Source organism: Dipteris shenzhenensis, chromosome 13 (genome assembly GCF_047967505.1).
Source record: "Dipteris shenzhenensis isolate YYH24624 ecotype China chromosome 13, Dip_SZ_1.0, whole genome shotgun sequence".
Lineage (NCBI taxonomy): Eukaryota > Viridiplantae > Streptophyta > Polypodiopsida > Gleicheniales > Dipteridaceae > Dipteris > Dipteris shenzhenensis.
In genome coordinates, this window is record NC_141608.1 from 49,121,411 (window position 1) to 49,135,867 (window position 14,457).

Below are 14,457 nucleotides of genomic sequence, written 5' to 3' on the forward strand. Positions count from 1 at the left end.
CGAGGAATGGCTCACTGCATGGCTAATGGAGGAAAATCACAGTGAGGTAGTCTGCACATCCATGACTATAGTTGTTGTCTTTCTTATCTCAACAACACTTTAATAGAAGAGAGTCCAGGTGCTAGTGGACATAGGTAGCTACATCAACACCATAAGATACCTTTTCAAAGCCCTCAATCTCATATCCAACCCACCACGAGTTACTCAACTTGTGTATGGTAATACTTAGCCATAAATTTAACATTGCATCTCGAGTTGGAACACAAGAAAATACCAATAATGTTGGTAGGCCAAAATTTTACAATCATCCTCGGGTTCAATTGGCTTCTTAGAACAAGAGCCATGCTTGATTTTAATACAGATGCTTCTGATTGCTAAACATTCTCCCAATTTATTGACAAAACCTCGAAGTAGCTTTGCCAAAGTTAAACTTACAGATTGGTGGATAGGAGGATAGAACTCTAAAAGGTATCCAAAGTCCCTATGTTTATCGCTCTTAACAATTTCCCATTCAATTTGCCAAACCACTTAATTTTCATGTGTTATTGCATCCATGTGTAGGTTCACGCTATAGAATTTAGGATTTAATCAATAATGGAATACAAATGAAATGCAAACATGCAACTACACACATAAAGCCGATAAGATCTGTTACTTGAAAAAAAAAACTCAACCTACCCATGGTCCCATCGAGGGGCAGCCTTCCCCGTGGCTACTTCTCGGAGCATACTAGTTAAGAATGAGTGCATTGTAAGCAAGGAGCCGGTTACCTAGCACTTTGTACTTTACCTCCAAAATGCTTAATTCACTCACTTAAGCCCGAAAGGGGGGGGTGTGGGAGCAGCAGCGCCCAAATTCACAGCGAACCCAAGTTGTTTGCCTTGCCAACTATCCTTCCTCTTGAACGTCATCCGACTCCCCAAACACCTCACGACCCTGCCCTACCACCTCTTTTCCGTCTCCCCCTCGTAGGCTTGCCACATCCCCTCCCCTCTTTCTTGTCTGGCATCAGTGATCGGAATGGTTTCTGCACGTAATTCGCAGCTCTTCGATCGGCCAGACGCTCCTGGAGCACCTAGCTCATTATCGGCTTTGTACATTTCTCTCACGTTTGTCGTCCCACAATTTTACAGCCTTTTCCTCTCCAGCTTCTCAAGCATTTAGGGAATCTTGAAGCTTCGTTCTTTTTTGTAAAACCTCGGCTGCGGTGACGTTTGTTCTGATTTCACCGGGGCAGCGAAGGTTCTTGCTTTCGTTTAGAGCACTGTAATACCGCGATCTCAGAAACGACATAAATCGGGGTTGTTTAAGAAGCCGATTCATTAATCTGCCTTTCGGCTTTCAATATTTTGAACTGGCAGTATTGTAATCTACAAGGATCGCAGTAGTGGATGCCCGCACATATAAACTGTTGCCTGTACATAATTGGGACTCTCACAGGATGACTTGAAATGATTACAGGCGCGTTGAGTCTCTGTGTAGTGCAATAGGTCAAAACATTCACTTGCTGCTTATATTACCAATATATAGGTTAGCCAGCCTGCGGACCTTACCGCTTTGAGCATGCCTATCCATTGTATCATACATACCAAACAGTCTCAGCAAAGGTGCGTTTTGCACTCCCAACTTTCAAGCCTATAAAACAGCCTTTGGACGTAAAGAACCGAGGCACTGTTTTCCTTCAGTGTTTGGGAATTTGTTTTGCTCTGTCCAATACCCTTTTCTTTTGATTTTGATGGTATCACTTCTGATATCCGACCGTCTCAGATCCCGTATACCATTAACCATTACTTGGGAGGGGTGCAATAACTTTAGCTTGCAAAGATGACCCTTAGCAGCTCTATCAATCGGAAGAGTCGTCCTTTCTAGTATACTCGACAGCTTCCAATTGCACCACGCATCTTCTGACGACTGTCGCAGCTCTTTCTCTCTGCTGCCTGATTTTTACCCTGAGTTGAGATTGCATTCCTGTTGTCACCTGCAAACAAACTCTAATAATCTGTTGGCGTATGTCATGGGGCAAGAGGCTGCAGATTTACATGGAATCTCAAGGGATTTTTATGAGCCGACCTCAGTCTCAAACAAGTATCCTTTCATGTTAAGTGATGGATTTATAAAGTTTTTGTTTCTACACTATCACAACTCTTGAGTCTAGTTCAGGATTCTTGTAAAACATTGAGGGTTCACTCCTTGATGGTGTCAAGAAAAGTAAAGCATGTGTATTCAAAGGACTTCCTTTTGTCTCTCGCGGATTTGGAACATTGCAGAAGGCGCCCTTCGAGCATTGATCCTGTCGTCTTAAGGTACCAATAACCTGAATCTTTCAAATCATGGTAAACAGAGATTGAATAAAGAAGTAGGGGTCGTAGGTGGGGATTAACTCTTCTGAGATTGACCTTGGATGTGTTTTTTCAGAGATGCCCTTAATGATCTGGTTGACGGAGGTATTGCAATTCCAGCAGTCTCTTCTAGAGGATTGATTCTTAGAGAGAAAGAAAGGCAAGTTTCAGGCCACCTTTCGCCCTTTGGAGGATTTTAATTATTTTTGCACCCAAAATGTTGCCATAGCAATGGAGAAGAGTTTGAAGTGTTTAAGTGGCAACAATCAGCACCAATAATACTGTTCTGACTTTAATTACCTTTGTGCAGTGATGGCATTGCGGAGAGCCCTCCTGATGTTCCCGAGTGGAGGCGACCTTCAAGTGTTCAGGGTACTTTTATTCTCCAGCAGGGTACAAGGCGAAGTGAGCTTGCTGGTAGTGCTTCTAGTCCTAGAACTGTGTCCACCTGGGGGGAGAAAAGCCCTGCGCGAAACAATGCTTCTGAGAGATTTGTGGGAGGGTCTGGCTCAGCTGGACAAGGTCGATGGGAGCATCGTTTGGGTACAGGGGAAAGGGAAAGAGAAAAGAGTCGTCCTCACCGTGAATGGAACTTGACGGAATCAGGTAAGGTGTCTTATTGTGTGTTATAAGTGTGCCTTTTAATATGTTAACATAGATTTGTCAAGAGGTATTGTTGTGCTATATGAATATTTGCTTTGTGGATTGGTACCCAACCTTCGGATTGATCCCGGAGAACATCTGCTCCAAGATGTAAACAATCTTGGCCATAGGAAATTACTCTTAACTGTGAGCTTGTTGAGTGCATGGTAATCCCAACACATCTTGGCTGTGTTGTCCTTCTTGATGAAAAGGATTGGTACTGCATATGGAAAATTGTTGGGTTTTTTTTTTTTGGGCAAAGAAAAGAACCTTCTATTAATGCTTGAAAGACTTCATACAAAACAGCCGCCCCGAAGGTGCTGAGTTATGGGAAAAAACCGGGAAAAGTTTGAAAGAAAAACAGGCCTCTTCCCAGAAACCCAGCGGGGGGGGGACTATACAACCAGTGAATCTCTCGTGGAGTGAAAATGTAAAAAACTCCTGCAGGCCAAGCCTTGCAGAATTGAGCACGCCTCGCGACAGTCGACTTTGAGTGGGGGGTCCCACGCTCCCAGGTGGAGCAGAGGGTGTAGATGATATCCTATGAGATGGTGACCAAGGTAGCCGAGGGTGGAACCGGATGCTCACCCATCACCAGACTGCAGTGGGCAACCCAAATGAAAATTGTTGGGGTTGATGAAACATGCTTTAAGCAAAGCCTCGAATTGTTCTGTAACTCCTCTTATGAAGATGGTATGGATGCTTATTGGGTGGAGAAGCTGTGAGATGTTCTATCTTGTGATCCTTTAGAGAGTTGTGGTGGGTGGTCAGAAATTTCAAAGTCACAAATAAGTCTTGGAACTTTTGTGTCAAGGCTTCATATTGTGGGTTTTTGGCTCTGCGGAAGAGTTGATGTAGAGCAGATAAGCATGCCCTCCTTGATGTAACTTCTGATTCAATCGAATGTCTGAAGGAAATGGTTTCGGAGATACACTGTGAAGTCATGAGAAAAAATTAAACCCAATCCGTGGAATGGTAAGACCTAGTCCCCCCTTTTTTATAGTTGGGGTAACTTCCGATTGGTGCACTGAGCTCCTAGAATAATATTAGCTGCCTGCATCGAGGTGACTTTGCTGTCCACCCACTTGGAGATTTTTAAGATGGCCGGTTTCGCCTCCATGTTACTTTACACTTTGTACTAGGAGCGCTGTGTTCAAGGCTAGTGATTTTGTGCAGGCTCACTAAGGGTGAGTGTAAGGTGGGCCTCTTTTCTGTGTTGGCAGAGGTGATGTCCTTTGAATTCCTGAAATCCATTAGGATTAGAATGTGCTGACCAGCAGTCTGCTTGTAGAAGCAGAATATCACGGGTTTGTGGTTTTCCCTTTTGCTGATCCTCGGTCTCCTCTATGACGATGGAAGCCGTTTTGACTGGGACTAGATTGTGATTGAACCAATTGTACTCGTAATGAGGATAATCTTTGTATGGCTCGAACATGACATTGGTGACAATGCTTGTACATTACACGTCTCTACATCCAGGAATCCAGCTTGGCCATTGTTGTCCTTTCTTGTCCAATTCTTCTCATTGGACTGCGGGCCGTTCCAATTCCCAGCCTGGTGGAACTACTGTCGTGAGAAAAGGTGGAGATCTTGTACTTCTTAAGAGTTAAGGGTGGCCTTTGGTTCTTGAACCTTGAGCTTATAGGCAGGACGTAATCTTTTGGATTGAAACCTCTATTGTACCATTGAATGTCCGATTGACGGCCATGGAGACACTTATGGCTGTCTCATTATTCTTTTGTAACTATGGCCATTTGCATAAACTGATTGGCCTAATAGTCATTGATTGTTCCATTGGGTCCTTGGGACAGCTCGAAGAATTGTGTGTCTCTAGACGTTCCAAATACTGTGGTTGAAGAAACTGGGTTGGGATGTGCTTGAGGAACTTTATTTAGACATATCTCGACCTGCATTGTAGTAATCTGCCTGCATATTCTAGATGATGATGTCATCCATGGTAGAGCTCAACTGAATTTCGGTTTTTGGGTGGTGTCAAGTTTCCAAACTCGTGCCACTATGTGACAGCTTATATGAAAGATGTATGGATGCAAGAATACACTTCTCATTGTCCTTTGTGGCCATTGTCAACTTGAGAGAGACATGCAATAAGAACTAAAGGGTTGATTTTCCCATCATACTTTTGGAAGTGAGCTGCTTCGCTCTGATCCTTTGTTCTGGACGAGAGATAGGAGCAACACTTGATCTCATTCTTTCTTTGCCTCTCCAGCCTCTCAGTCTTGTTCTTATTTGGCCTCTTGACTGGTCTCATTAATTCTTTGTACAGTCCCCCTCTTTCGTGGCCCTGTTGGAGGGCATGTTCATGTTCCTCCTTGGCTGCCTAGGCAATGTGGTCCCATTCTTCTTTGGTGATCCTCCTCTCTGACACAAGCATCTTGGATCTGTAAGGCTGAATAATCACATGGATAAGTGTCTTTCGCTGTTGAGCTTGCATCTGCATCATGACCTGCACCATGGCCAACATGGTAGATGACGTAATGAGTGTGATTCTAGTGGCGCCTACTTGGTTTGGACGCCCCCTCATGATCATGAAAGAGTTGGAGGGCATCCTGTTGTTTTGGTTTGATCTGTGTACCATTATCCATATGCTGCAGGCTCTTCCCAACCTGTACCTTACAGCTCACAGCTCAGGAAATAATTTTGAAACTTTGATACGGATGAAACAGACCCGTGAGCTAAACTACTTTCTCAGAGCAATCGGAAGCATGGAAAGAAGCTGAATCACATGTCCTTGCATGCATCTGAGTGAAAAATGCAAGAGGCCATCACTCGGTGCAACTGGCCCATTGTCGTACCCTGTTATATCGATGAATGCCAAAAGGCTGATTATTGTAACTGTACTGCGTAGTGAAGGCTATGGCCTTCTTGAACTGATGGAGTGTAGAGGGGCAGATTTTGCTCTCCACCTCCCTATGACTGAACAATGGGGCTGTTTGCTGATCATCCAAGAGCTGTGGACGCTGAAGGTGCTTCTACTGAATTGAGGGTGATCTGCTCTAGAACGAGGAAGAGAGGGCCTTCCTTGCTGCATCCGAACTCTCTCTCTCTCTCTCACACACACACTTTTTTTTTTTTTTTGTGGGAAGAAATCTTTTATTGCTGTAAAATAATTACATTCATAGTTACTTCAAAAACGAAGTAGCTACTACTCAACTAAAGATCTCAGTATAAGCTGTATACACATCCTGATCAATCAAACGAGTCTGAAAACAATCGTAGAATGATTGTTGCAGAGAGCGTTTGAAAAAAAGAAAGGATGAAAATAGTGGATCACCAAAGACTCTATGATTTCTGTCCATCCATAAAGTCCATAGGGTCCAATAGCGCACCCATACAAAAAATAAATCAAAACCCTGTCTCTGTGGATGAAAACCAAACAACCAGAAAAATCTGTCAAAAGTAACAGTAGGAAATCACGCTCGAAGCCTCTGTCGGATGAGAGCAATGAGATCAGAAGTATGTGGACAGAACCAAAAAATGTGAAGCACTGATTCAGTAGAGTGCTGGCATTTGTGACAAACAGCTGAAGCAATATGTCTGTGTGCGAGTAACTGCCCGGATGGAAAAATGCCAAGGAGAACTCGCCATAGGAAAAGTTGTTGTCGAAGAGGGACTTTGTAATGCCAAAGGAGACGCAGCCTTTTTCTCCACCACTTCATTGAACGATCCATATGCCAAACAGTATTTGCTCTGTGAGAAATCCAAGGTGGAGGTAATAACACTTTATACAGAGATGACACTGTGATATGTGAGAGCTTCAAAGGACGGGCGTATAAGGAAGGAGAGCGTAAAATCCAATCCTCAAGCCGATTCTGAAGTTCCAAATGAGGTACCGGCAAGTACGGTTGGAGCATTGTTGAAATTCTATGCCATAAAGGACGATAATGAGCGCCCAAGCCATATTTGCGAGCAGCCATAGAAAAAGATAAAATTGTGCCATCATCCTGAAGTACATTCGCCACAGATGAAATGCCTTTGAAGGAGAGAAAATAAGAACGTATGGGTTCTTGTATGGCCAAAGGAGGGTGGAATACTTTAGACAAAAAAAAATTCTCTACCCTCAAAGAGTTGCCCGACAGAGAGTCCCTGCCATGCCATTCAAAGTGGGATAAGATGTGTTTCCAATCAAGAAGCAGACAAGAGACAAAAGGACAGCCTCTGATCTTGCCTTGGATAGAGCCAAATAAAAAATCCCACTGAGTAGGCTGCCAATTCCCAAAGGCAGATGTATGAAGATGTAATAAGAGAGAGCGAATCATGAAAGCCCAAGGCTGATCTCCTTGCATAAACTGTATCATCATTTTCCCTCTGTGAGCAAGTAAATGCATTTGAATATTGAGAATGTTCAGACCCCCGTGCATCTTTGGAGAACAGAGACGATGCATAGAGAGTAATCTGAGACTTTTCTTGCCATGTTTTGAACACCAGAAAATTTCCATGATAGCTGACATAAATGAAACCAGATCTGCCTTAGTGAACATAGTGAGAGGCAGATAAAATTGTATGTATGCTATCAAAATGGATTGTGTAATTCGCAAACGAACATGTAATGGCCAAGTTGCAAGCTTCCAATATTCAAGTTTTGCCCTTAACTTTACTAGCACCCAATCAGTTTGTTGTGAATGGGTGAGTCCCCAGCCTAGAGGATAACCGAGATGTCGAATGAATTTAGAAGCGGGGACAATTTCCCCAGGCCACAGAAGGTTGTGCCATTCATGTGCATGTAACGGCAGCAATTTTGATTTCTGAAAATTTACCCGAAGGCCAGCAGCCAATCCATATGTAGAAAGAGCGTGCATAATCATGGACAGATCAAATTGATTTCTGAAAATTTACCCGAAGGCCAGCAGCCAATCCATATGTAGAAAGAGCGTGCATAATCATGGACAGATCAGCCCGAGTATTTTTTGGAGTAAAGAATGAATCATCAGCATATGCATGAGCAATCATGCTATGACTGCCAAGGATCTCCAAACCGTGCAACTGGTCAGTGTCCAAGAGGTGATCCAGATATTGAAGCAGTGGATGAGTGGCTATGGCAAAAAGTAAAGCACTCAGTGGACATCCTTGCCTGAGAGAACAACCAAGAGTCCAAGATGGAGAAATATCCCCTGAAAGTATGCAGGCAGCTTTACTATCTTGATATAGCCAAGTGATGAGTTGCTGCATTTTTGTGCCAAAACCCAATGCCTGCATAGTCGATGAAATAAAATCCCACTGAACAGTATCAAAGGCTTTGGCAATATCAACTTGCAATAACAAAACATCCTGCTGTGTGTATTTGGCATATTCAATTCCAATGCAGGCATTAGCAATGTTATCTGTGATATGCCTACGCAGGACAAAGCCATATTGAGCAGGATGCAACCCATCATGTAAAAACCCCTTTAGCCGATCAACAATCATTTTGGTAGTGACTTTGTAAATTACGGGCATAAGAGTGATAGGTCTCCAGTCTGCCAAAGACTCACAAATTTGTTTTTTGGGAAGGAGTTTAACAAGACCTCTCTTCCATGTGTCCGGCATTTTTTGATTTTGCCACGCAGCATTCACCATATATAGCAATGTATGCTTCAAAATAGGCCAATATTCTAGAAAAAACTCGACTGTTAAACCATCCCATCCTGGAGATTTCCATCTGCCACATGATTTGATCGCATCTGACAGTTCCCTCTCAGTAAAGGGTTCCTCCAATTCCAAAGCTTGAGTAGGGGAAATGATAGGAGAAACATGTTGCAACAGTAAATTTCGTGCAAGCAAAATCTCTCTCTCACACACACACACGCGCGCGCGCGTGCACACATACAGAAGCACAAGCACACACATACATGCACACGTAAACATTCACACATGCCAGAAAATTTTATGAATATACTAGTGTGAATGAGCTCTTGTTTATCCTTCTATCAATGCATAAATGCTAGAGCTGTCTTTTGGGTTGAGACACCATCTTCATTAGATATAGTCGAGCTCTTTGAGAAGCCCTATGGCATGCAATGCAGTCAGATAAGTTTTTTTTTAAGAATCATCGGTTGGGATTACAGACAGCTTACATGGGTTGGCTTGAGCAATTAGAGTAAGTATTTAAGATGTTTTGTGTGAAAGAGGTTGACCTGTATCAACTTGAAGTATAGTTTTAGGTTCTTCATGAAGTAAAAGTGTTGCTAACTGCTAATGCTTTGTTTGCGATGAGCTGTGGAGATCCATCTAACCTTTAGTCATCAATGCCAACTAGGTCTGAGTATTGAAGACATTGCTGCAATGCTATGCCTGTAGTAACTCTTGAGTAAAATGTTAAATGGCGACCTTATTTCTCAGAATCTGGTGGGCGCTTACATGGAGGTGGATTGTCATCAGCTCGTCCAGGCTGGGTTGCACAAGAACACGATGGTCTTTTAGGCAGTGGTGGGCCAGTTTTGCCAGGAGGCTTATTAAATGCACGTCCATCTGATCGACATCGTGCATCTGGACGAACTGGTGAACAGCACCATCTTGCACGGAAGGTAAACACATTTCTTTCAAACTGTGTACTCCCAAGGCAAATCCTGTATGTGCTAGATACGTAGACTTGACTTGGATTTTTTTGGGCAGGTTTCGTCAGGCTCTCATCGGGAAGATAGTGATTCTATCAATAATGAAACATTTGGGTCAGAAGAATGGTCAAATGAGGAGAGACTGGAGCAAGAACGTCAGCGCAGGGGTGAGTAATCAAATGAGGAAGGGTTTATTAAAGGTGTATCAATGATGAAGCTTCCCTTGGGAGTTCCGTGGCAAATTGAGTTTGCTTTGAGTGCAGATTACTTTGGACAATTTTGGAAAATGTCATTGATTTGAATTTGATTCATCTCTTTATGCTGAGCAGAATCATTTGAACAAATGCGGAAAGAGCATCAAAGACGACATAAAGAACAAATGGAAAATCGAATTCAGAAGGGAACACGATCAGACTTGACAAGTAACCCTGATAGGAAACATGATGATAGTTTGGTTTGGGATGGTGCACAAAACAGTGATGTCCTATCTTCTTCGCCAGGGACTCCTCATTCTTCCTCCTTGAAGGATGATGTTACTAAGGAAAGCACTAGACCTGTTGCTGGCAATGCATCAATGCTTCCAACAACGCCACGCCTTCTTATTCCTCCTGGTTTCTCAAAAGCTGCTCTTCAAAAATCAAGCTCAACAAAGGAGAACGACCAAGGAAACAAGGTCCATATACTTTATGTACCTACTTTGTTGGCATTTGTTGTCTCCTTTGTGAAGTGTGAGCATTGGGGAACTTTTAGAAATATTCTTTTGTTTGATACTGGACTAATTAATATTTGAAACTGTAAACGTTACTTTTATTGTCTACACAACCCTCATATCGAGTTGGACACATTGCTTAGCCAATTTTTCGGTTGATATCTTGTCTGTGAACAGTTTTTTGTGGAATGTGGCATTTGATGATGCCTTATTATGCTGATTTCGCTGGAGTTTGTCCCCCTGGCCCTCCTTTTCTTTTTAATCTTCGTTTTTCAAATAATCTCAACTGTTCCACTCTTGCGATGGTGTTTATACAAATCTTTGGCACCATTTTCATAATTCCACAGGAGCCCTAAAGTACTCTAGAATGTTGCTATTTAAATCGATATTCCTTTGGATGTCATCAGTATTTTGAAGCTATTCCGGGCGTCACTTGAAAAGTAGAATTTAAAGCAGCAAATACTTACAAAAGGTACTCGAAGGCACATAGTGGCTTTGCAATGGGAGGCTCTTTTGTTTCTTCACAATCCTGTGATGTTTTGGAGACCTGCCTCTAGCTTCTTTCCTGCTACATCTACAACCTCCCACAAATCAAGATACTGGACTGACTTGTGTGGTTGGCTGACTAGCCTTGTCTAAGCCTATGAATTTTTGTTCTGCTGCTTTTAGTGCCCTGCCTGCATGCCAAGCTCTGCTTGCTTTCCCGCTAGATCTACAGCCTACTCTTGCTTTGGCGAACTCGTTTTGAACATTGCTTCTTATGCAGATTGTGTGATCTTATTTTTGACTAGCTCTGAGAGAAAAATTAATTCGTAAATGAAATCTCTGCATTTGTGTTTTCTCTCTCTTGAAGGCCATTAGACTGGAATTATCTTCGCAATTTTGTGTTCATGCTATGACACAAATGATGAATCTGGAGGGTGTATCCCACTCTCTCTCTCCAATGTTACAGTCAAGTTAATAGAGTCAGATTTCTGGAGACTTGCTCTTTAGTGGCAGCTGGCATGTTTGAAACTTGAATGTGCAGAGACGTGATAGAAGCTTGGCATGTTGGGACTTTGCACGTAAAAATGGTTACTAAGGTGCACATATCTGGAAATAGCATGTGGTCCAGGTGTATATTAAATCATGTATGAAGGTAAACAAATGTTTCCATTGTCATGCGGCGGGACATAGAAGACAATCACATAATAGAAAAAAAGGTTGAAACTTTAGCTCCTACGCTGCCCAAAACCACATCACTGCCATCGAGAAGCTTTGAGATTTGCGAGATGCGTAGTGCTCTTCTTAGACAAGAGGGACATAGGCTCTTGGTCTTAGTGGATACGTTTAGTTCAGATGAATTTCCCATGGAAAGAAGGCTCGCCTTTAAGGTAGGCCATATTGGTAGGATTGTTTAGGCAAGCAAGTGGAATCGAGCCAAGGTCCTCGGAGGGGATAGACTTGCATGTTCAGCGCATCAAGATAGACGAGTGGTTTGATCTTTGGCATAATTGGCGTCAGGATAATCTGGTCTTCTGAGATTGGGATAATCTGATTTGAAGCTAGGTTTGCTAGTCTGAGCATTAGGTGACTCAAGGCAAATCCGATGTTGTGGGTGATTTCTAGTGCAAATCACATGCCAAGGTAAAGCATTTTGCTTCTCTATTTATTTGGATTTCCAAGCAGTATCACTACTAGTATCTTGGAATCGTTGAAGAAATGTGAGCATTTGTTCTAACCTCTAGTTTGCCTTCTAAGATGCCACTATAGATAGTTAATGTTTACCTCATTGGGCTCATTGTAGGGATGGAAGAGCTTAGCAACAAGGATGCCTATAGCTTGTACGAAGGGTTGGATAGATGATTGGCAAAGGTTATGAAGTCATTGCTCCAACAATTTAATGTTTGTGTCCCCTGTTTGTTTGTCTAGTAGTAGGGTGATAGTTTGCACTTTTGCGTGGATTGAACAATGCCATTGTTAGGAGTTGGCTTTTGATGTTGATGATGGACTATATCTTGGGGACTAGGTTTTTCCAAGATTGACATGAAGAGTCGCTGTCCATAGACTGGCGGGAATTGTGAAGACCATATTCCAGATAGCAAATTCTAAATGAGTTTATAGTGCTGCACTTTGGATTCTTGAACACCACTCCAACCTTCACTTGAGATGTGATCGACATCCATTGGCAAGTGTGTTCTTGTTTTTCAAGATGCTATTGGGGAGCTCTAAGAGCTGCTGCCGTTGCTCCCTGGCTGCCCCGCCCCTTCCGCAGCCGCATCACCTCCCCTTTGCACTCTGCGCCATCTGCCTCCCCTCCGTCAGCTTTGCCCCAGCCATCTTGCCTCCCCCCGTCATCTCTGCCTTGTCGGCCCCTTCCGCCTTCTCCTCCGCTCCCTCCTCTCCTTCATTGGCTCTCCTCCCTTGCCTCCTCTCTGCTCCTTCGCCATCTCCTCCGCTCCCTCCTTCTCTCCTCCCCCCTCCCTCCTTCTCTCCTTTCTTGGCCTACTCCCAGGAGGTGAAGGAGACCTACAGAGACCTACAGACTGAGCTAGTGAGTGCTGCCTACCTAGATCTACAAGCAGTAAGGTAGAGAGGAACACTTTGGACAGAGAGTCTACATACGCTCAAGGTGGAGCACACGGGCTCAAAGATCTAGAAGTGCTTGACATCTAGTAGGAGAACCTTTTGGTATTGTATCATGTCCTACTTTGTGGACGGATGGAAATATAAAGTGTTGCTTCTATATTTGTCCCTGAGCAATGTCTATTTATTGGCTTACACATCTATGCACATTAAGTTAAGAAGTTTGTGATTCCGCATCCCACACCACACTGTGTGAGCTCCTGGGCAATTCTATCAGTCTTCCGCTGAGCGTACCCTCTGTTGGGTCATTTCTAACATTGTCTGCAACGAAGACATTGGCCCGGTAACCCAAAAATCTCCACTCGCTGGTGAAGTGTGCCCCCTTCGAGGGTCTCTAGGAGGATCAACTCTGGGAGGGACTTTGGGCTCTCAACCACTAGTATGACCCTGGGGACCCCGTCATCTGCTACAACTGAGGCGGCCGACTTTGGCGGAGACTCGAGCACGGTGCCAAATGCTCGACCGATGGAGGGGAGGATGGCTCGATACTCCTTTGGGAGCCCTAAGAAGCAGAGCGTAACCGAAAATCGGTGTGTCGTGTCCATGTCCTACACTGTAAAGCCATGATACCAAGGAAAGAGGTACACTAGATGCGGGCCAAGGGGGATGGGGCTTTGCTCCACGAGTGTCGAGGCAGTGTCGGGGGAGCTCAACTGGATGAGGAATACGCCTCTTCCATAGATGGTGACGTCCTGGATGTAGTCACCCTCTAATGCCAAGCTCGCCTCGATCCACTCTTGCACCTGTCTCCTTGTAGAAGTGAGACCCATAATTCAGCCCACGATCGCCTTGTCCTGGAGGGACTGAACTGCCTACTGTACCTGTTGCTTGTCAGTTGGGGAAAGAAGAACCTTAACGGCTGTGGGATTCGAGGGTGCTGCCATAGAACCCCTCTGGCTAGACCAAGGGTCACCTTAACAAGCACAAATGCTCCCGATGCAGGGAGGAAGAAGAAAAAAAGGGGGGGGTTTGAGGAAGAAAGATGTCAGAGGGGGAGACGGAGACGAGGCGAGGCAAACGAGGACAGGCTGGGTGAAGGAGGAAGAGGGCAAGGAAGGAGGTGAAAGAAGGAAGAGGGGAGGCGGGGGGGGCAAGGAAGAGAAGGCGAAGAGGCTGGGGAGAGAGGTGGAGAGGGCGGGAGGGAAAGCAAGGAAGGCGTGGGGGGGATGACGGAAGGCGGAAGAGGAGAGGGGACAAGAAGGCAAGGAGGTGGAAGAAGTGGCGGGGCGACGGATGAGGAGGATGAGGAGTTAGGAAGGGGGAAGAAGAGCAAGAGGGAGAGTGTGAGAGAGAGAGAGACTCAAATGTGCGGGTGTGAAGTGATGAGCCACACCACAAACTCATTAGTTTTATTAGGATTAGGTTTTACCCTATGACTGTCTTAAGACAGTCATAGATGTCCTATCTTTAATAAAGGGGTGGCAATGTGCCTTTACCCCAACAACCTCCCACCTAAAGGCCAATGTGCCTAAAGGGGAGAAAAGAATAAAAAATTACAGCAATATACAGTTACTGTATACAAGACCATAAAATAAGAATGGTCTCATCCTAATCCCATGATGTGGCGGCAATGTGCAAACCGCTCTGTAGG

The 14,457-nt window shown here is 44.2% G+C and overlaps 1 protein-coding gene across 2 annotated transcripts in view; it reads left to right on the top strand.

Moving 5' to 3' along the window:
- Positions 1 to 820: 820 nt before the first annotated feature.
- Positions 821 to 14,457, top strand: part of LOC147895521 (chorismate synthase) — a 40,466-nt gene continuing 26,829 nt past the window's right edge. The window contains exons 1-7 of one of the 2 annotated variants that reach the window (XM_087383329.1): positions 821 to 2,085; positions 2,205 to 2,303; positions 2,416 to 2,499; positions 2,650 to 2,945; positions 9,318 to 9,502; positions 9,591 to 9,699; positions 9,862 to 10,205. In XM_087383329.1, coding sequence (XP_087239455.1) covers positions 2,015 to 2,085; positions 2,205 to 2,303; positions 2,416 to 2,499; positions 2,650 to 2,945; positions 9,318 to 9,502; positions 9,591 to 9,699; positions 9,862 to 10,205 — 1,188 coding nt within the window. In that variant the 5' untranslated portion in view covers positions 821 to 2,014. The remainder of the gene's footprint in view (positions 2,086 to 2,204; positions 2,304 to 2,415; positions 2,500 to 2,649; positions 2,946 to 9,317; positions 9,503 to 9,590; positions 9,700 to 9,861; positions 10,206 to 14,457) is intronic. The other variant, XM_087383330.1, reaches the window with a different exon arrangement.